The following is an 18,873-nucleotide window of genomic DNA, read 5'->3' on the forward strand; positions in this document are numbered from 1 at the left end:
ACCCCTGCAACCACAAGAGTACACACACACACACACACACACACACACACACACTGACCAGCGAACAGGTGGGACCAGGAGCTGCGACTCAACCCTTGTAACCACAACGGCCATTTGAGGACGACATAACATCGAAATTATTATTATTATTATTTTTATTATTATAATCAAGGGGAAGCGCTAAACCCGGAGGATTATACAGCGCCTGGGGGGGGGATGTGGAAGGCATTCAGGCTTAATTCGGGGAACTGGAGCACAGATCCAATTCCCTAAATCAAGAGCCCCTCACCAACATCAAGGAACCTTCCTTGAGGAGCATGACATCGAAAGCCAAATCTGACCCAAAGTTGTTATACAGCCACACTTTAAGGAAAACGGCAGTTTTCCTTAAATGATATGCTTAAATGATATAAGTTGGATATGCTGAATGTTGAAGACAGAGTAAAACAACTGAAGCTAAATCATGTTTATAAAATTGCTCACAAACAATGTCCAGAATATCTTGCTGTCAATTTTGTCAAGGTTGGGAACCAAAGCAATCATAGTACTAGGGGGGGAGAGCACAACTTTGTAGTACCCACAGTCAGTGGCCAGGCTTCAAACACCTTTTATTTACAGCAATAAAGGAATGGAACAGACTGCCCACACATGTCAAAGCCAGTCATAGCATGAACCAGTTCAAGAAGAGTGCCAAAAGGTGTCTGATGAATGTAGCTACAGAAAGGGAGGGGAATGATTTTCTATTTTTTAGCTAACATACGTGTAAATTTTACCTTATTCCTAGTAATGACCCTCGTATTGTAGATAGTCTTAATGACCTTGGTGTAGTAGATAGTCTTTTTATTATGATGATAAGATGTTATCTTCATTGTAGAATAATAAGAAAATATTATAACCTTTATATTATAATAATAAGGCAAAAGGACCCCAATGGAAATAAGTCACTCTGACTTTTTTGGGTTATCCTAGGTTCTCTACACACATGCTGCTATGTATGATAATTCTATGTAACTGTATTTGTGTATACCTGAATAAACTTACTTACTTACTTACTAGTCAGAGACCAGGTATTCAAGCTAAATTCAATTCAATTCAGTTCAAGTTTATTCTCTATAATGGTTACAATGTGGGGTTTACAGGTTTTGGGTATTTTGTGGTTTACATGTTATAAAATACAAATTACAGAGGGGGCCACTAGGACACCTAGCATGGCTAGGCATTTCGAGCAGACTTAGATTAATTCTTAACATTAAATCCTTACAGATTATAGTATTAAGGCTAAGTGACTACATCATAATTTGTGAGTTTAGCAATGTGACTGCTTTTGTTTTGGCACAATACAAGGTGTCTATATTTGAGTATCATAGGCAAACTTATGACTAGTTAGGATTTATTATTTTAAGATTAAGATCAGTATTTCTGGGTTTATAGTCAGTGGGTGAGTAATTTTGAACCACCAGGTGGTTATCATGTAGTTAGTTGTCGGGGTAGATCAGGGAGATAAGATGTTTTCTAAATGTAGTTTTGAAAGTGATGAATGTGTCTGCAGTTCAAGAGTTTTCAGGTAGGGTGTTCCAGATTTTAGGCAGGGAGTTCACTAGGAATAACCAGATCTTCTGTTAAGAGCTCAGCACGAGGTTTAGGGAGGTATCCTAAGACAGGAGGGCTACCAGCAAACAGAGGCAGTCGAGTGTACCAGCAAGTATTGGATACAATACACACAATCAAGGAGGTGAGGAAACTGCTATGAGAGTTAGGTACCTGGAAGGGGGTGGGACCAGATAATATCCCTCTGTGGGTTCTGAGAGAGGAAGCAGAGGCACTGTGCGTACCACTAGTAACAATCTTCAATAAGTCAATAGAAACAGGGCAACTTACAGAGGTGTGGAAGACAGTAAATGTAGTCCCAGTTTTTCAGAAAGGAGACAGACAGGCAGAATTAGACTACATACTAGTGTCCCTGACGTGTATAGTATGTAAAGTAGGGGAAAGAGTGGTGAAACACCTAGAAAGGAGTGGGTTCATATATGACAACTAGCACGGCTTCAGGGATGGAAAATCCTGTCATAAACCAACTGGAGTTCTACGGCAAGGTAACAGACGTAAGACAGGAGAGAGAAGTTTGGGTATATTGTATTTTCTTGGACTGTGAGAAAGCTTTTGACAGTACCGCACAAGAGACTGGTACAAAAGCTAGAGGAACAGGCAAGAAGAAGAGGAAAAGCACTACAATGAATCAGGGAATACCTGACAGGAAAGAAACAACGATTAAAGATCCGTGATGAGGTGTCGGAATGGGTGCATGTAACCAACGGAGTTCCACAGGGATCAGTCCTAGGGCTGGTACTGTTCAATGAGGACAAGTTTCAATTACTCGGCTATGGAAAATTCGAAGAAATAAAAACTAGATCGTGGTATAAAATAAATTCCGACCACACAATAGAGCGAAAAACTGATGTTAAGAACCAGGAAGTGATAACGTCAGAGAATCCCACTTTCATGTATGACAACAGTGTCTCCACCACATCTGCTAGGAAAATTATAAAATGTATAATGAGAGCCTTCAGTTTTAGGAATAGCAAACCACTGATGATTCTCTTGAAATTGTTTGTTCTCTCTAGGCTGGCGTATTACCTAGAGTATGCCTGGAGTATTGCTGTACACGAACGACTTCTTTCAAGGCAAGCGAAATCGCAGACCTGGAGAAGATACAGACAACTTTCCCTATGAAAGCAAGAGACTGGGCAGTTGGTGCAACATCCCCCAATGAAAAGCAGAGGCACCATGAGTATGCTAAGAGACAGCACAATAAGTGTCAGGGACCCAATACTGTTTAACTGCCTCCCAGCATACATAAGGGAAATTACCAATAGACCCCTAGCTATCTTCAAGATAGAGCTGGACAGGCACCTAAAGTCAGTATGTGACCAGTGGGGCTGTGGTTCGTACGTCGGTTTGTGTGCGGTCTGCAGTAACTGACTGGTTGATCAGGCCCTGATCCACCACGACGCCTGGTCATGGACTGGGCCGCGGGGGCGTTGACTTCCGGAACTTCTTCTAGGTATACGTGAATGACATGACAGAAGGGATAGAGCCAGATGTATCCTTGTTCGCTGACGACATAAAACTGAAGAGAATACAAGCGGACGATGACTAGGAAGGGCTACAAAGGAATCTGGATAGGCTACACGCCCGCACTGACAAATGACTCCCTGAGTCTAACCTCATCAAGTGCAAAGTTATGAAGCCTGGGGAAGGACAAAGAAGACCACACAGACGAAGTATATTATTATTATTATAATCAAAAAGAAGCGCTAAGCCACAATGGCTATACAGCCAGACGAAGTATAGGTTCGGAGGGCAAAGGCTGCAAACCTCACTCAAGGAAAAGGATCTTAGCGTGAGTATTATACCGAGCACATCCCCTGAGGTGCCCATCATTCAAATAACTGCTGCAGCATATGGGCGCCTAGCAAAACTAAGAATAGCGTTTCGACATTTAAGTAAGGATTCATTCACGACACTGTACACCGTGTATGTCAGGCCCGTATTGGAACTTGCAGAACCAGTATGAACCCACACCTGGTCAAGCAAGTCAAGAAATTAGAAAGAGTGCAAAAGTTTGCAACAAGACTAGTCCCGGAGCTAAGGAGTATGTTCTGTGAGAAGAGGTTACGGGAACTCAACTTGACGACACTGAAAGACAGGAGGACAAAGAGGGATATGATAACGACGCACAAAATACTGAGAAATATGACACTGTGAACAGGGGCAGAATGTTCCAGAGATGGGACGCACAACCAAGAGGTCACAAATAGATGTTGGAAACTGGTATTAGTCATAGATATTTAATTATTTATATGGTGTGTGGTTGTAAGATACATCAGTGTTGTTTATGGTTGGACTCTTTAAGATACATCGGTGTGGTGTATGGTTTGTCTCTTTAAGATACATCATTGTGGGATGCCAAGCCTATGATGACGCTCTTCAGGTCGCTTGTTCTGTCTAGGCTGGAATACTGCTGCACACTAACAGCCTCTTTCAAGGCAGGTGAAATTGCTGACCTGGAAAATGTACAGAGAGCCTTCACGGCACACATAACTGCGATAAAACACCTAAATTACTGGGAACGCTTGAAGTTCCTCAACCCATACTCCCTAGAACGCAGGCTGGAGATATACATGATTATATACATTTGGAAAATCCTAGAGGGATTAATACCAAACTTGCACACGAAAATCACTCGGCAGATGATACAACATCCCCCCAATGAAAAGCAGGGGCGCCACTAGCACGATAAGAAACACAGTAAGTGTCAGGGGCCACGACTGTTCAACTGCCTCCCAGCATACATACGTGGGATTAGCAATAGACCCCTGGCTGTCTTCAAGCAGGAGCTGGACAGGCACCTCAAGTCAGTACCTGACCAGCCGGGCTGTGGTTCGTACGTCGGGTTGCGTGCGGCCAACAGTAACAACCTGGTTGATCAGACCCCGATCCACCATGAGGCCTCGTCACAGACCGGGCCGCGGGGGCGTTGACTTCCGGAACCCTCTCCAGGTATGGCTGGTGTCTTGTAAGATACATCAGTGTAGTGTTTGGTTGTAAGATACATCAGTGTAGTGTGTGGTTGTAAGATACATCAGTGTAGTGTGTGGTTGTAAGATACATCAGTGTAGTGTGTGGTTGTAAGATACATCAGTGTAGTGTGTGGTTGTAAGATACATCAGTGTAGTGTGTGGTTGTAAGATACATCAGTGTAGTGTGTGGTTGTAAGATACATCAGTGTAGTGTGTGGTTGTAAGATACATCAGTGTAGTGTGTGGTTGTAAGATACATCAGTGTAGTGTGTGGTTGTAAGATACATCAGTGTAGTGTGTGGTTGTAAGATACATCAGTGTAGTGTGTGGTTGTAAGATACATCAGTGTAGTGTGTGGTTGTAAGATACATCAGTGTAGTGTGTGGTTGTAAGATACATCAGTGTAGTGTGTGGTTGTAAGATATAGTAAGTGTTCATTGATAATGTTGATTTTTCTTAATAAGAAGCGTAAAGTGTTCATTAATAATGTTGGTTGTTTTTACAGTAAGTGTGAAGTGTTCATTGTTCTTAAGAATAGATGTAAAATGTTCACTGATAATGTTAGTTGTCTTCACAAGAAGTGTGAAGTGTTCACTGATAATGTTGATTGTGGTGATCCAACTTGTTTCCGGCTGTGTTCCTTCTAGGCTGAGCTCGACATTCCGCTTACGCTGAATTTAATTATCTTTTTGGCTCCATAGTGTGTTGGTATTCTAGTCTACTGGTTGGATAAACATTATTCTGTCGGAAAAAGGTGTTTACTACTCAAGAGGAGCAAATAAACAGGCTGGAGGATGCTAACAACAGATCATCGCACATGGCGCAACCTTTATTGGGATCAATATTACGAAAATAAATAAGGGCAAAGATATCTTACTGTTGTTGTAGATATATACAGAAAACGCATTAAAATCATTTGTTATATGCACTTTTATATGTGCTGGGCATTTATAATTCATTGTTGGGTGTGTAGAATGGTGTTCGAAACACAGAGTTAAAGAGGAAATGATGGTGAAGGAAGGCATGAGAGACAAGTGGAAGACATCTTGTGCAGTAGTGGGCTTCCCCCGGTGTAGCCAGGACGGCCCGAGCTTAACCTGCTCACCCTCCACCATTGATGATATTTTAGCATCTTTGGTGTCCGTCAGAGGTTGAAAATGAGACAGAGATTGAGAGAAGAAACTGTAGAGGTGACGTGACGCCCGGTGGATGAAGATGAGCGCCACACAGCTGATCTTGTGCTTACTGCTGAGCATGATAACAGGTAGTATAGATGCTGGGGTAAGGGAGGCTACTCCCGCATCTCTCTTAACTATGTATAAACAATACTTCCTTTGAAGGGGAAGTGTCTTGATGCCGGTGAAGGGCTCTTGATCTAAGGAGTTGGAGCGGCCCTCCTTTTTCCAATAATTAAACCTGAATATTTCCCATTTGCCAGGCGCAGTATAACCCTTATGGTTTTAACGCTTCCCAATGAAAAAAATACTGTAGCAAATATCATGATTATTTTTTGTGTTAAGAAGCGCTAAATACGTATCGCCTGGTGAGTGAGGGGTTATCAGATTTGATTCAAGGAAGGAAAAGCAAATTTAATTATTGTCATTAAAATTCCTTCACTAGGAGCGTAATACAAGATTTAATAACTGTTGTTTACACTTTCTGAGGTGGAATGTGATCCTATGAGAAATTTGAAAGTGTCGGCTAGTAAACTATAATGTGTCTTATTGATGCTGCTTGTATTTAAAAAATCATTGAACGATTTGTTAGTCAGCCAGGTTTGTTTTATAATCCGTTTTTGGTAAGAAAAAAAAAGCTAATTAAATTTACAAAATTTATGAATGATATTAATTGTCAGCCCCCCCAAAATTGACCGATAAGTCTTAGGAAATATACCATCCAGATTATATACACCGAGATGCATGTCTCGATGTATATACGCCGAGAATGTTATTATTATAGTGATTAAAATATCATTGACTGGTGGTGTATACGTTATGTGGATCCTTTTGACCCTCATGTAGTCGATAGGTTTTAAACCCACTTAACCAACCAACCGTTATACCCTTACTGTAGTTAAAAAATGTGAGATGTTGTATTATCGTAGGCCAGATGTATTGTAGATCCTCAAATATCATAGAAAATAATATTTATTATATTCAAAGGGAGACCTAAACCCGGAAGGGTCATAGAGCGCCTGCGGAATGGGAGGCATTAATAATAATAATAATAATTGGGATTTTGTTATTCATGAGCGCTTGTTATTTCAAGAGATTTATTTGCGCTCGCACACCAAGCCATAAATGTAATAACAGTGATGAAGAATTACTGAAGTTAATATTCAATAGTAACAGTATGATCGTCAGGATCATTATATCCAGAAAAAGATAGGCATTCAACGGAGACTCTGAATCATGAACTGATTCTTGACTAAAGAGACACTGGCAACCCATTACAACAATCTAGGATATATATGTATATATATATATATATATATATATATATATATATATATATATATATATATATATATATATATATATATATATATATGTATATATATATATATATATATATCTTTATTATGCACCCTGTGGGTAGTAGACAAAAAATTTTGCAGACGATACCAGAATTTGCATGACAGTGTCATCCATCAAGGGCACTGCAGATCTCTAAGCGGATATTAACCAAGTCTTTAAATGGGCGTCAGAAAACAAAATGAAGTTCAATGAAGACAAATTTCAATTACTCCGCTGTGGAAAACTCGAGGAAATAAAAACTGGATAAGAATATAAAACAAATTCAAATCACACCATAGAACGAAAAACTAATGTGAAGGACCTGGGAGTGGTAATGTCAGAGAATCTCACTTTCAAAGATCACAACAATGTGTCTACCACATCTGCTAGGAAAATGATAGGACGGATAATGAGAACATTCAAAACTAGAGATGCCAAGCCACTGATGATTCTCTTCAAATCGCTTGTTCTTTCTTGGATGGAATATTGCTGTACACTAACGGCCCTTTTCAAGGCAGGCGAAATTGCACCCTGGAGAATATACAGAAAACCTTTACTGCACTTATAAGTACCATAAAGCACCTAAATTACTGGGAACGGTTGATGGCCCTCGACCCGCACTTCTTGGAAAACAGGCGAGAAAGATGCATGATAATATACACTTGGAAAATCCTAGAGGGACTAGTCCCAAATCTACACATCTAAATCACTCCCTACGAAAGCAAAAGACTCTGCAGGTGATGCAACATTCTCCCTCAGTGAAAAGCATGAGTACGCCACAATAAGTGTAAGAGGCCCAAGACTGTTCGACTGCCTCCCAGCATACACGAGAGGGATTACCAGTTGGCCCCAAGCTGGACAGACACCTAAAGTCAGTACCTGACCAGCTGAGCTCTGGTTTGTACATAGGTTTGCGTACGGCCAGCAGTAGCAGCCTGGTTGATCAGGTCTTGATTCACCACGAGACCTGGTCATGGACAGGGCCGTGGGTGTGTTGACCCTCGGAATGGGGGCCCTCCAGGTAATCACAATAATGGGTCCAGGGACTGGGCCATAGAGTTTTGATAGCCAGATATAAACACGTTTATATCTGGTCACAGTCGTAATGAGTTATTTATGCAGCCATGAATTAGCAACGTTTCCCTTTTCTCCCCAACTACATGATTCTCAATCTGTCTGAAAAACGAAAGTCCTCGTTAATTCCCAGAAACATTTCCGAGCCTGATGTAAAAGCTGCAAACATGTCAGTAAGATTCTTGGATTCACTAAATTTAATTCTGTAGCTTTAAATGCTGAACAGGTTTCATGCAAGGATGGATCAAGAGTCCTTCACCTTGAAGGAAATATCGTACAGCATCGCTGCTGCGCCTAGTCAGTTACAATTTAATAACTTTATTATGCATCCCATATTAATCCTGTGGGTGGTAGTCTTCCTGTATCCACCGTGGCTGGTAGCCACCCGATATCCATCATGTGGGTGGTTGCCTCATATTCGGTCTGTGGGCGGTAGTCACCTTGTACTTATGTGGGCGGTTGCCACCCGTCATAGCATCCTGGAGTTTACCTGGAGAGAGAGTTTGGGGGGTCAACGCCCCCGCGGCCCGGTCTGTGACCAGGCCTCATGGTGGACCAGGGCCTGATCAACCAGGCTGTTACTGCTGACTGCATGCAATCCAACGTACGAACCACAGCCGGGCTGGTCATTAACCGACTTTAGACGCTTGTCCAGTGCCTGCTTAAAGACAGCCAGGGGTCTATCGGTAATCCCCCTTATGAATGCTGGGAGGCAGCTGAACAGTCTTGGGCCCCCTGACACTTACTGTGTTGTCTCTTAGCGTGCTAGTGGCACCCCTGCTTTTCATTGTGAGGATGTTGCATCGTCTGCCGAGTCTTTTGCTTCCGTAGGGAGTGATATTCGTGTGCAAGTTTACCTGGAGAGAGTTCCGGGGGTCAACGCCCCCGCGGCCCGGTCTGTGACCAGGCCTCCTGGTGGATCAGAGCCTGATCAACCAGGCTGTTACTGCTGGCTGCACGCAAACCAACGTACGAGCCACAGCCCGGCTGGTCAGGAACCGACTTTAGGTTCTTGTCCAGTGCCAGCTTGAAGACTGCCAGGGGTCTGTTGGTAATCCCCCTTATGTATGCTGGGAGGCAGTTGAACAGTCTCGGGCCCCTGACACTTATTGTATGGTCTCTTAACGTGCTAGTGACACCCCTGCTTTTCATTGGGGGGGGGGGGATGCTGCATCGTCTGCCAAGTCTTTTGCTTTCGCAGTGAGTGATTTTCGTGTGTAAGTTCGGTACTAGTCCCTCTAGGATTTTCCAGGTGTATATAATCATGTATCTCTCCCGCCTGCATTCCAGGGAATACAGGTTTAGGAACCTCAAGCACTCCCAGTAATTGAGGTGTTTTATCTCCGTTATGCGCGCCGTGAAGGTTCTCTGTACATTTTCTAGGTCAGCAATTTCACCTGCCTTGAAAGGTGCTGTTAGTGTGCAGCAATATTCCAGCCTAGATAGAACAAGTGACCTGAAGAGTGTCATCATGGGCTTGGCCTCCCTAGTTTTGAAGGTTCTCATTATCCATCCTGTCATTTTTCTAGCAGATGCGATTGATGCAGTGTTATGGTCCTTGAAGGTGAGATCCTCCGACATGATCACTCCCAGGTCTTTGACGTTGGTGTTTCGCTCTATTTTGTGGCCAGAATTTGTTTTGTACTCTGATGAAGATTTAATTTCCCCGTGTTTACCATATCTGAGTAATTGAAATTTCTCATCGTTGAACTTCATATTGTTTTCTGCAGCCCACTGAAAGATTTGGTTGATGTCCGCCTGGAGCCTTGCAGTGTCTGCAATGGAAGACACTGTCATGCAGATTCGGGTGTCATCTGCAAAGGAAGACACGGTGCTGTGGCTGACATCCTTGTCTATGTCGGATATGAGGATGAGGAACAAGATGGGAGCGAGTACTGTGCCTTGTGGAACAGAGCTTTTCACCGTAGCTGCCTCGGACTTTACTCTGTTGACGACTACTCTCTGTGTTCTGTTAGTGAGGAAATTATAGATCCATCGACCGACTTTTCCTGTTATTCCTTTAGCACGCATTTTGTGCGCTATTACGCCATGGTCACACTTGTCGAAGGCTTTTGCAAAGTCTGTATATATTACATCTGCATTTTTGTCTTCTAGTGCACGTAGGACCTTGTCGTAGTGATCCAATAGTTGAGACAGACAGGAGCGACCTGTTCTAAACCCAGTAACTGTAGGACGACTCCCGTGTCTATGCTCCCTCTCCATTGGATATTAAAAGCACTTTATAGGGGCTTCTTGCAGTTCTTGATGAACACAGAGTTCCATGAGTCTGGCCCTGGGGCACAGTGCATGGGCATGTCATTTATCACCTGTTCGAAGTCATTTGGCATCAGGATAATGTCAGATAGGCTTGTGCTTACCAAATTCTGTGGCGATCTCATAAAAAATTTATTTAAATCTTCGACTCTCAGTCTTTTTAGCAGCTCGCTAAAAACTGAGTCATATTGGGACTTGAGTAGCTCACTCATTTCCTTGCTGTCATCTGTGTATGACCCATCTTGTTTAAGTAGGGGCCCATTACTGGATGTTGTTCTCGACTTCGATTTGGCATAAGAAAAGAAATACTTTGGGTTTCTTTCGATTTTATTTATGGTTTTTAGTTCTTCCCGCGATTCTTGACTCCTCTAAGATTCCTTTAGCTTTAGTTCGATGTTTGCTATTTCTCTGACCAGTGTCTCCCTACGTATTCCAGATATATTGGTCTCTTTTAGCTGCTATGTTATTCTGTGCCTTCGCCTGTTAAGAGAGTGCCTTTCTCTTTCTAGTTTGCATCTTCTTCTTTTTTTTTTTTTAAGGAATATGCCTTGAGCATACATCAAGTGCTACAGAGTTAATCTGTTCTAGGCATAAGTTGGGGTCTGTGTTGCTTAGGCTATCTTCCCAGCTTATATCATTTAGGACTTGGTTTACTTGGTCCCACTTTATGCTCTTGTTATTGAAGTTGAATTTGGTGAAGGCTCTCTCGTGACTGATCACATTTTGTCGGTCTGGTGCTCCGCGCATACATGTCTGAACCTCTATTATGTTGTGACGAGTATATTGTTTTTAATATGGTGAAATTTCGTATCAGATCATCATTGATAGTGAAGATGAGGTCCAGTGTATTCTCCAATCTTGTAGGCTCTGTTATTTGTTGGCTTAAGGTGAATTTTGTGCAGAGATTTAAGTGCTCGTGTGTGTGTGTGAGTTTTCATTTGAGCTGCCTCCTGGTGTTATCTCTGCAACAACATTATTTGTTATATTCCTCCATTTTAGGTGCCTTAAGTTGAAATCCCCCAGGAGCAAGATGTTGGGGGCAGGAGCTGGAAGATTTTCCAGATAGTGGTCAATTTTCAAAAGCTGTTCCTGGAATTGTTGGGACGTTGCATCTGGAGGCTTGTAGACTACTGCAATGACCAGATTTTGGTTCTCGATCTTTACTGCTAAATAACAAAAAAAAGGCACAATACCGTGACTGGAACGATACACAAATGGTCCAAATCGGACCGAAACGTCGTCGCAAGCTTCTCTCTTCTATGTGCGGGTTATTTGTGTATTTACTGCTAAAACTTCAACTACATCATTTGAGGCATTTAGTAGCTCTAAGCATATAAGTGACTGCGATATACAGACCAACCTCCCCATCCCTTTTGCCTGTTCACTCTGTCGCATCTGTATAGGCTGTAACCCGGGATCCATATTTCGTTGTCCAAGTGATCCTTTATGTGGGTCTCTGTGAAAACTGCGAACATTGCATTTGACTCTGTAAGCAGTCCACGGATGAAAGGTATTTTGTTGTTCATTGCTGGCTTTAGACCCTGTATATTTGCAAAGAAGGATGTCATCGGATTGTTGGTACTGGGGATGGGTCTTTTTTTCCTGGCACTAATATCTGTATCTGTTGTTTTGAAGTGGAATCTATCGACTGTGATTCCACTCCAGAAATGATTGGATTTGGTGTACGATTTCTGTCATTTCCTACCATTTTTTTCCTTCCTGGCACTAAGAAACCTCTCTCTCTTGAGTGGCTGTAGCTACTCAGGTTTTCCCATGGTCTGGATGTTTTGTATCTTTTTGTCCCCTTTAGATGGTGTGCCTGGCAATATAAGTTATAACACTGTCTTTCCTGAACTGAAGAGTGACACATTTCAGGGTGGAAAAGCTTACAGGAAGGGAGGTTGCATTTTCATGTTGTCATATGGGCACGGCATTTTCTAGGATGGTCATAGTTGCACGTCCCATCTGTTTTTCCAGATATTTCATGCCTGCAGATAGTATTTGTATAGGCCTGGTTTCTGTTTGCCTTTTTTTTGTGACTATTCCTTGCTGGTGCGTGTTTTCCAGTCTCATTTCGATCTTCACTAGTACTAACAATGGAGCTTTCACCAGTTATTTCTGGTAATTTATCTTCACTATTTCTAGGGGCATCCCCTTGTTTACTATCTCCTGTGGTATTGCTAGTTTGTAATATTGGTTTTCTCTTGTCCTTGACTATACCTGTTTCCCCACTACAGCTCTTGTCTCCCTCCAGGCCACTAATATGCATCTTCCATAACCATTCTCCATGATTATATACACCTGGAAAATCCTAGAGGGACTAGTACCGAACTTGCACACGAAAATCACTCACTACGAAAGCAAAAGACTTGGCAGACGATGCAACATCCCCCCAATGAAAAGCAGGGGTGTCACTAGCACGTTAAGAGACCATACAATAAGTGTCAGGGGCCCGAGACTGTTCAACTGCCTCCCAGCATACATAAGGGGGATTACCAACAGACCCCTGGCAGTCTTCAAGCTGGCACTGGACAAGCACCTAAAGTCGGTTCCTGACCAGCCGGGCTGTGGCTCGTACGTTGGTTTGCGTGCAGCCAGCAGCAACAGCCTGGTTGATCAGGCTCTGATCCACCAGGAGGCCTGGTCACAGACCGGGCCGCGGGGGCGTTGACCCCCGGAACTCTCTCCAGGTAAACTCCAGGTACCCATCCTGTGAGCAGTAGTCACTCCATATCCATCATGTGGATGATCACCTCATATCCTGTGGTTGGTTGCCACACTCTCACAACCATCCCCCATACCAATTCTGTGGTCGGTTACCACCATACCTTTCCTGTGGGCAAAAGTCACCCCATATCCATCGTGTAGGCAGCTGCCTCTCCTTACCCATCTTGTAGGCGGCCACGATAGTCAAAAGATTAGCGACCCATGGTCTAGAGGCGGTTTTTGCCAGACCACATAAATGCTTGAGTGCCCGTGTCAGCCCTCTGTGCCGCACTCCACTCATCTTACGAATATGTCTCCTGTGTGCCTACCTGCCTGCTACAAGCAAATATCCAAGTGGTTGACACGGGCTTAGCAAGCACATTCAAGCAAGCTTGAAAGCAGCATTCCAAGCTAGCCAGGACAAGCTAAGGCAGCCTGCAGTTACAGCTCCTGACCCCCAGCATGTCTACGTATACGTTCTACAGTGCTGCTGGCATACCAGCGTTTCCTGTAGTGGCTTAGTTAAGAACAACTTAACGAGCATTGCAGTACTGACTTTTTAAGTGGGACATGCCAGAGGTTCACCTATAAACATAGTAAGTTTGTGCTAGAAGTGTTAAGTGCTGCAGATTTGTTGTAACTATTTGCACGAGTGGATTTCACTGACTTAGGACATTGTGCTACCATCAGTACCTACGTAGGCTTAAAATGAGTGAGGAATGTCTGGCCTGCTGGGTGACCTTGAAAATGGCACTATAAGACCTGCATGCCACTTACACCCATACTGCGTGTGTCTAGTGAGGTGAACGTCCCTTCCTCGACTTTCCTATTCACCGGTATCCCTTAACTCGTCGCCATTATCTACATATGGGATAAGGGCGAGTTTAGCTGATCCAGGCTAAACAGCGCTCCAAGCCAGCCTTTGTGAACGTTCTACAGTGTTCCCGCCGTACCTTCGGTGTTGTGAGAACTAGTTCTTATGTAGTGAAAATTTGTCTGTCATTCCAAGACACGTGTGCTAGATGTGTTAAGTGCTGCGGGTTTGGAGTAATTAACAAGTAGTACAGTGTTGGTAACTCTCGAGACGACTGTGGGCCCACTGAATGACCTTGAAAATCGCACTGCGACCCGCAGGCCACTATAGCCATATTGCCTGTGTTTAGCGAAGTGAATATCCCTTCCTTGTCCCTTCTATTCACCGTTATCCTTTAGCCCATCGCCAGTGTGAAACTCCTGTCAGCTATGAGTATAGCAGATGGTGTTGACGTAGATGATGGTGAAGGCAGATTTGAAACATATTTTAGTAAACAGGCTCGGAAAAAAGAACGAGGCTTCCAGAGAAAGCTTGCTGAAAGCAATACAATGGGCGCACACCCTCCCAAAGCTGTCAGGTTAGATTTCCCTAACAACACTGATCAAGAGACCAAGTTTAACTGGTTTTTCGAAGCTAGTGTAAACAATCATGAGAAAACGATCAAGTTTGTCCGCGATGAGGATAACTACGTCTTTGTGCCTAATGATTCAGCATTTATAGACAAACTTCTCACTTGCGAATATGCCAACATCAAACTCCGAGCTGCCCCACCAAGGGCACCTAAAGTGCTTATTGTCATCTACAACGTCAACAAGCACTTGAATCCTCAATATCTGGCGTCAGAGCAAGTTGCAAACCCTCGTCGACTTTCCAACGGTCTGATATTAGCCGAGTGGACTGGCCAGGGGACTCTGCCACGCTATATTCACTCCCGCGCAGCCCTCAACAGACGCTATTACATTGCATTGTACAGACCTCCTCAACGTCGATGTTATAAGTGTCAACGCTGGGGCCACATTGCCAGGAAATGCCCATCTAAGTCACACTGGTGTGCAGTGTGTGCCAATGCTCATCCTTCTGAACGGTGAACATTAAAATGGTATAAACGGTGTTATGATATGATCAAACAGCAACAGACTGTTGCTAAACAATGTATCAATTATAAGACCTCAGGAGTCACAGCAGCTCATGCTGACTGCAGTGTGAGGGCTGATCACATCACAGCCAACCGCACTTCACCCTGTCCCCCTCATTATGACCCCCCAGGACTACCAGGTACCTCGGGTATGAATACTGGCTCATGCTTGCCCTCAGACAATGGGGTTGAGCACCTCACCTGGGGAGCACGTCAACAGACCTCCATCACGTCGGCTGTCAATACCAGCCTAGCTGAGTCAGCTGACAGTCGGCCAACGAGCTCAGCTGACCGGGACTTCACGTCTCCAGATGTTCCAAGTCTTGCTCCTGTGGTATACAATCTGATGTCGCGCATAAAAGTACTGGAAACACAACAATTTCTCCTGAAACAACAACTTGAACAACACTAGGAAAGATGTGTAGAGTGTACCAATAACAAGATTGTCACAATTTGTGAAAGCAAGTGTAAGGCTGCTGAACAAGGTGGTGGTGGTGTTCTTAATTACAGTAATGACGAATATAATACTTGTGTTGATAACTATAGTGAGCATCACAATAAAGGCAATGGTGTCTATGATGTTAGTAATAGTGATGACCGTAATATAAGTGGTGGTGAAGAGTGTGATGAGAGCGGTGGTGTCTATAATGTTAGTAATAGTGATGAGCGTAATATAAGTGGTGGTGAAGAGTGTGATGAGAGCGGTGGTGTCTATAATGTTAGTAATAGTGATGAGCGTAATATAAGTGGTGGTGCAGAGTGTGATGAGGTTAACCACATAGACATTAATGTTGAATACAATACTGTTGATAAATGTAATGAACACAATGTTGGTAGTGGCGTTGGTGATGACAGCTGTAGTGTTGCGTGTAATGTTAGTGGAGGAGGGAATGTGAGTGGTGGTGTCACCTATCATACATTCACACATAAACAGCGTCATGCTCTGAGTTTACGAAGACTCCCACGAGGCCTTACAACTGGAAGTGCACTTACAAAACTCATGGACAATGGTAGCACTGTTGACATTGATAAGGTCTGCTATTTATATGAACATTTTTTTCATTATGCTGAGAAACTCAAGATGATCCCAGGACTTCTATAATGGATCAAAACTCGTATAAACTTTCTATATTAAGCTGGAATATTGCATCACTTAGAAAAAGACTTCCTGACCTTCATCATAAAATAACCACCGAACCCATTGATGTTGTGTGTCTACAAGAGTGCAGAGTCCCTGAAAATTCCCAACCCCCTAAATTACCATCATTTGTTGCATATAACCTCAAATCTACTAACTCTTGTGTTCTATATATTAAAAAATCACTTCCCCATCAACTTCTTGCACATAAGAAAACAGAGGGGCTACAATATCACGGTGTTAGGATTTATATAGGGAACTCTGCTCTCAACATGTTTAACTTGTACGCTCCTGCTGATAAGTTTAATTACTTGGAGCTCCCAACTTGTGCTCATTCTGAGCCTACTCTTATTATTGGCGATTACAATGCAAGACACAAAAGCATTGGAAACTCACAGTTTGGTAATCGTAATGGCAATCAACTGTTGTCACTCTTAAACAGTCATGATAATATCCAAATTGTAGGTGACCTTGAACCCACACATATCTATGGAGGCGTCCTTGATCTGTGCCTGGGCTTCAACATTACTTCTGCCAGCTGTGAGTCTTCCATTGTAACAGATATAGCGTCTGATCATTTCCCTAGGCTAACCTCACTAGATATTGGTAATACTATCCTTCCTGGTGGGATATTCAAACGGAAACGTTTTAATGTTCCCACTGATCAGCATGATGACTTTGTTGCACATGTGACTGACTGGTATAATTCCTATGAGTGTTCCTCTGTAGAGACCTTTAACAATGACCTTGTGAGCAGTATTCAGAACTACTTTAGAGCCGCCACTGCAACCTCTTGGTACTCTAAACCCAACAAACTTCCATAATAATCATACCTCCTTCAAAAACCATACTTATTACAATGATTCTAAACTTCGTACACTGAAACGTACTGCTCGCAGACTAGGCCTAGCCTATAGAAAACATCGTACCCCTGGAATGCTGAGGCTCTTCCAAACTGCCCTTGCTGCTGCCAGAGAGCGTATGACAGAGCTGCGGCAAACAGACTGGGAAAAATTTGTCAACGGTCTTAATGCTCACACCCCACTTAGCCGGGCATGGAGGGACATAAATAGAATTAAGGGTAGCAGAACTGGGCTGATCGCGCACCCTCATCCCTTGCATAGGGCGAATGAGTTAGTCAGTGCTTGGGCTGCTACATCTAGCTATGACAATCTTCCCAGTACCACACAGGCAAAATTAAATGACAAATATGATGCAAGGGAGAGACTTGTTTGCTTTGTGCTCGGCAAGGCAGATGACTGCAACATTCCTTTCACTAATTATGAACTTGATGCAGCACTAACTAAGGGCAACTCCACGTCGCCTGGTGAGGATGGTATTACTTACAACGTACTCAGATTGCTGTGTCGAGTACCAGGTAATCCATTACTTGAATTATATAACATGAGCTATGTAACTGGGGAGCTCCCTCAATCTTGGACCAACAGCCTCATCATTCCAATTCCTAAGCCCAATCAACAAAATGCATTTCGCCCAATATCTCTTACTAGCTGCTTGTGTAAAACATTTGAGAGAATGATTCTTAATCGTCTCATGTACAGAATCAAGCAATTTTTGTCTCCCCGGTTACATGGTTTCATGCATGGAAGGAGCGTGCATCATTGCATAGCCACCTTTCTCACCCTGCACACTGACAGCTCATACACTACCTTCCTTGACCTTAAATCCGCTTTCGATGTAGCCAACCGACATGTAATCATTAGTGAACTTGCCAGAATGGATGTTGGAGGATGGCTTCTCCGCTGGATTAAAGGTTACCTGTCCAACAGAAAATCGTCTGTGTTGTTCCAGGGACATAGAAGTGTAACTAAAGACTTTGAATTAGGAACCCCACAGGGAGGTGTGCTCAGTCCCACACTGTTCAATATTCTAATTAATGCATTACTTAATGCTATGCCTAGTCAGCCCCATCATTATGTGATTAGTTTTGCTGATGACATAATGATTCACACCACCGGATTCTCCAACACCCAAAACATTCTTAATCATGTACTAGCCTCGTGTCAGGACCTGGGGTTGATAATCTCTACTGATAAAACAAAGATACTCAATAGGCGTCCTCCTCGACAGAGAGGCACAGTTCGTCAGATCCAATTGCATGATGGGTCTCTTCTAGAATATGTAAGCAGATACAGGTATCTAGGCTTTGAGGTTCCACTACTTGGACCTGTTGTAACAAGACTTTGTCGCCAATACAAAGAAAGACTAAGAGCACTTAGAGTTGTGGCAGGGCTTCACCCCAGGTATGGTGCTAATGTTAAAATTGTGAAAATGATGTATCTTGCTTATATTAGATCATTGGTTGATTATGCTGCGCCACTACTTGCTCTTGTGTCTGACTGGAAGCTTGGAGGGCTGGAAAAACTGCAGAACGAAGCAATGAGGATCATTTTAGGATGCCCTCGTACTGCCAAAATTTTAAATATGCAAAAACAACTTGATATTCCAAGCATCAGATATCGTGTTACTGAAAGAAATATCCTAATTGGGGTTAATATGCTCAGGCAAGCTCATTCAAACCCCTGCACAGAAGCCCTCCAAACTTTCCTCAGCACTGGTGAACACTCCTCTAGATGGATCGAAAAAACTGGAACCGACCTCCGCATGAATCAGAT

The 18,873-nt window shown here is 43.1% G+C and overlaps 1 protein-coding gene across 1 annotated transcript in view; it reads left to right on the top strand.

Annotated features, from left to right (window-relative positions):
- Positions 1–5,612: 5,612 nt before the first annotated feature.
- The window catches only part of LOC128690244 (uncharacterized), a 26,667-nt gene continuing 13,406 nt past the window's right edge, over positions 5,613–18,873 (top strand). Inside the window, exon 1 of the mRNA XM_053778832.2 lies at positions 5,613–5,844. Within this exon, the coding sequence (XP_053634807.2) occupies positions 5,790–5,844 (55 nt within the window). The 5' untranslated portion in view covers positions 5,613–5,789. The remainder of the gene's footprint in view (positions 5,845–18,873) is intronic.

Source organism: Cherax quadricarinatus, chromosome 32 (assembly GCF_038502225.1).
Source record: "Cherax quadricarinatus isolate ZL_2023a chromosome 32, ASM3850222v1, whole genome shotgun sequence".
In the NCBI taxonomy this organism is placed as follows: Eukaryota; Metazoa; Arthropoda; class Malacostraca; order Decapoda; family Parastacidae; genus Cherax; species Cherax quadricarinatus.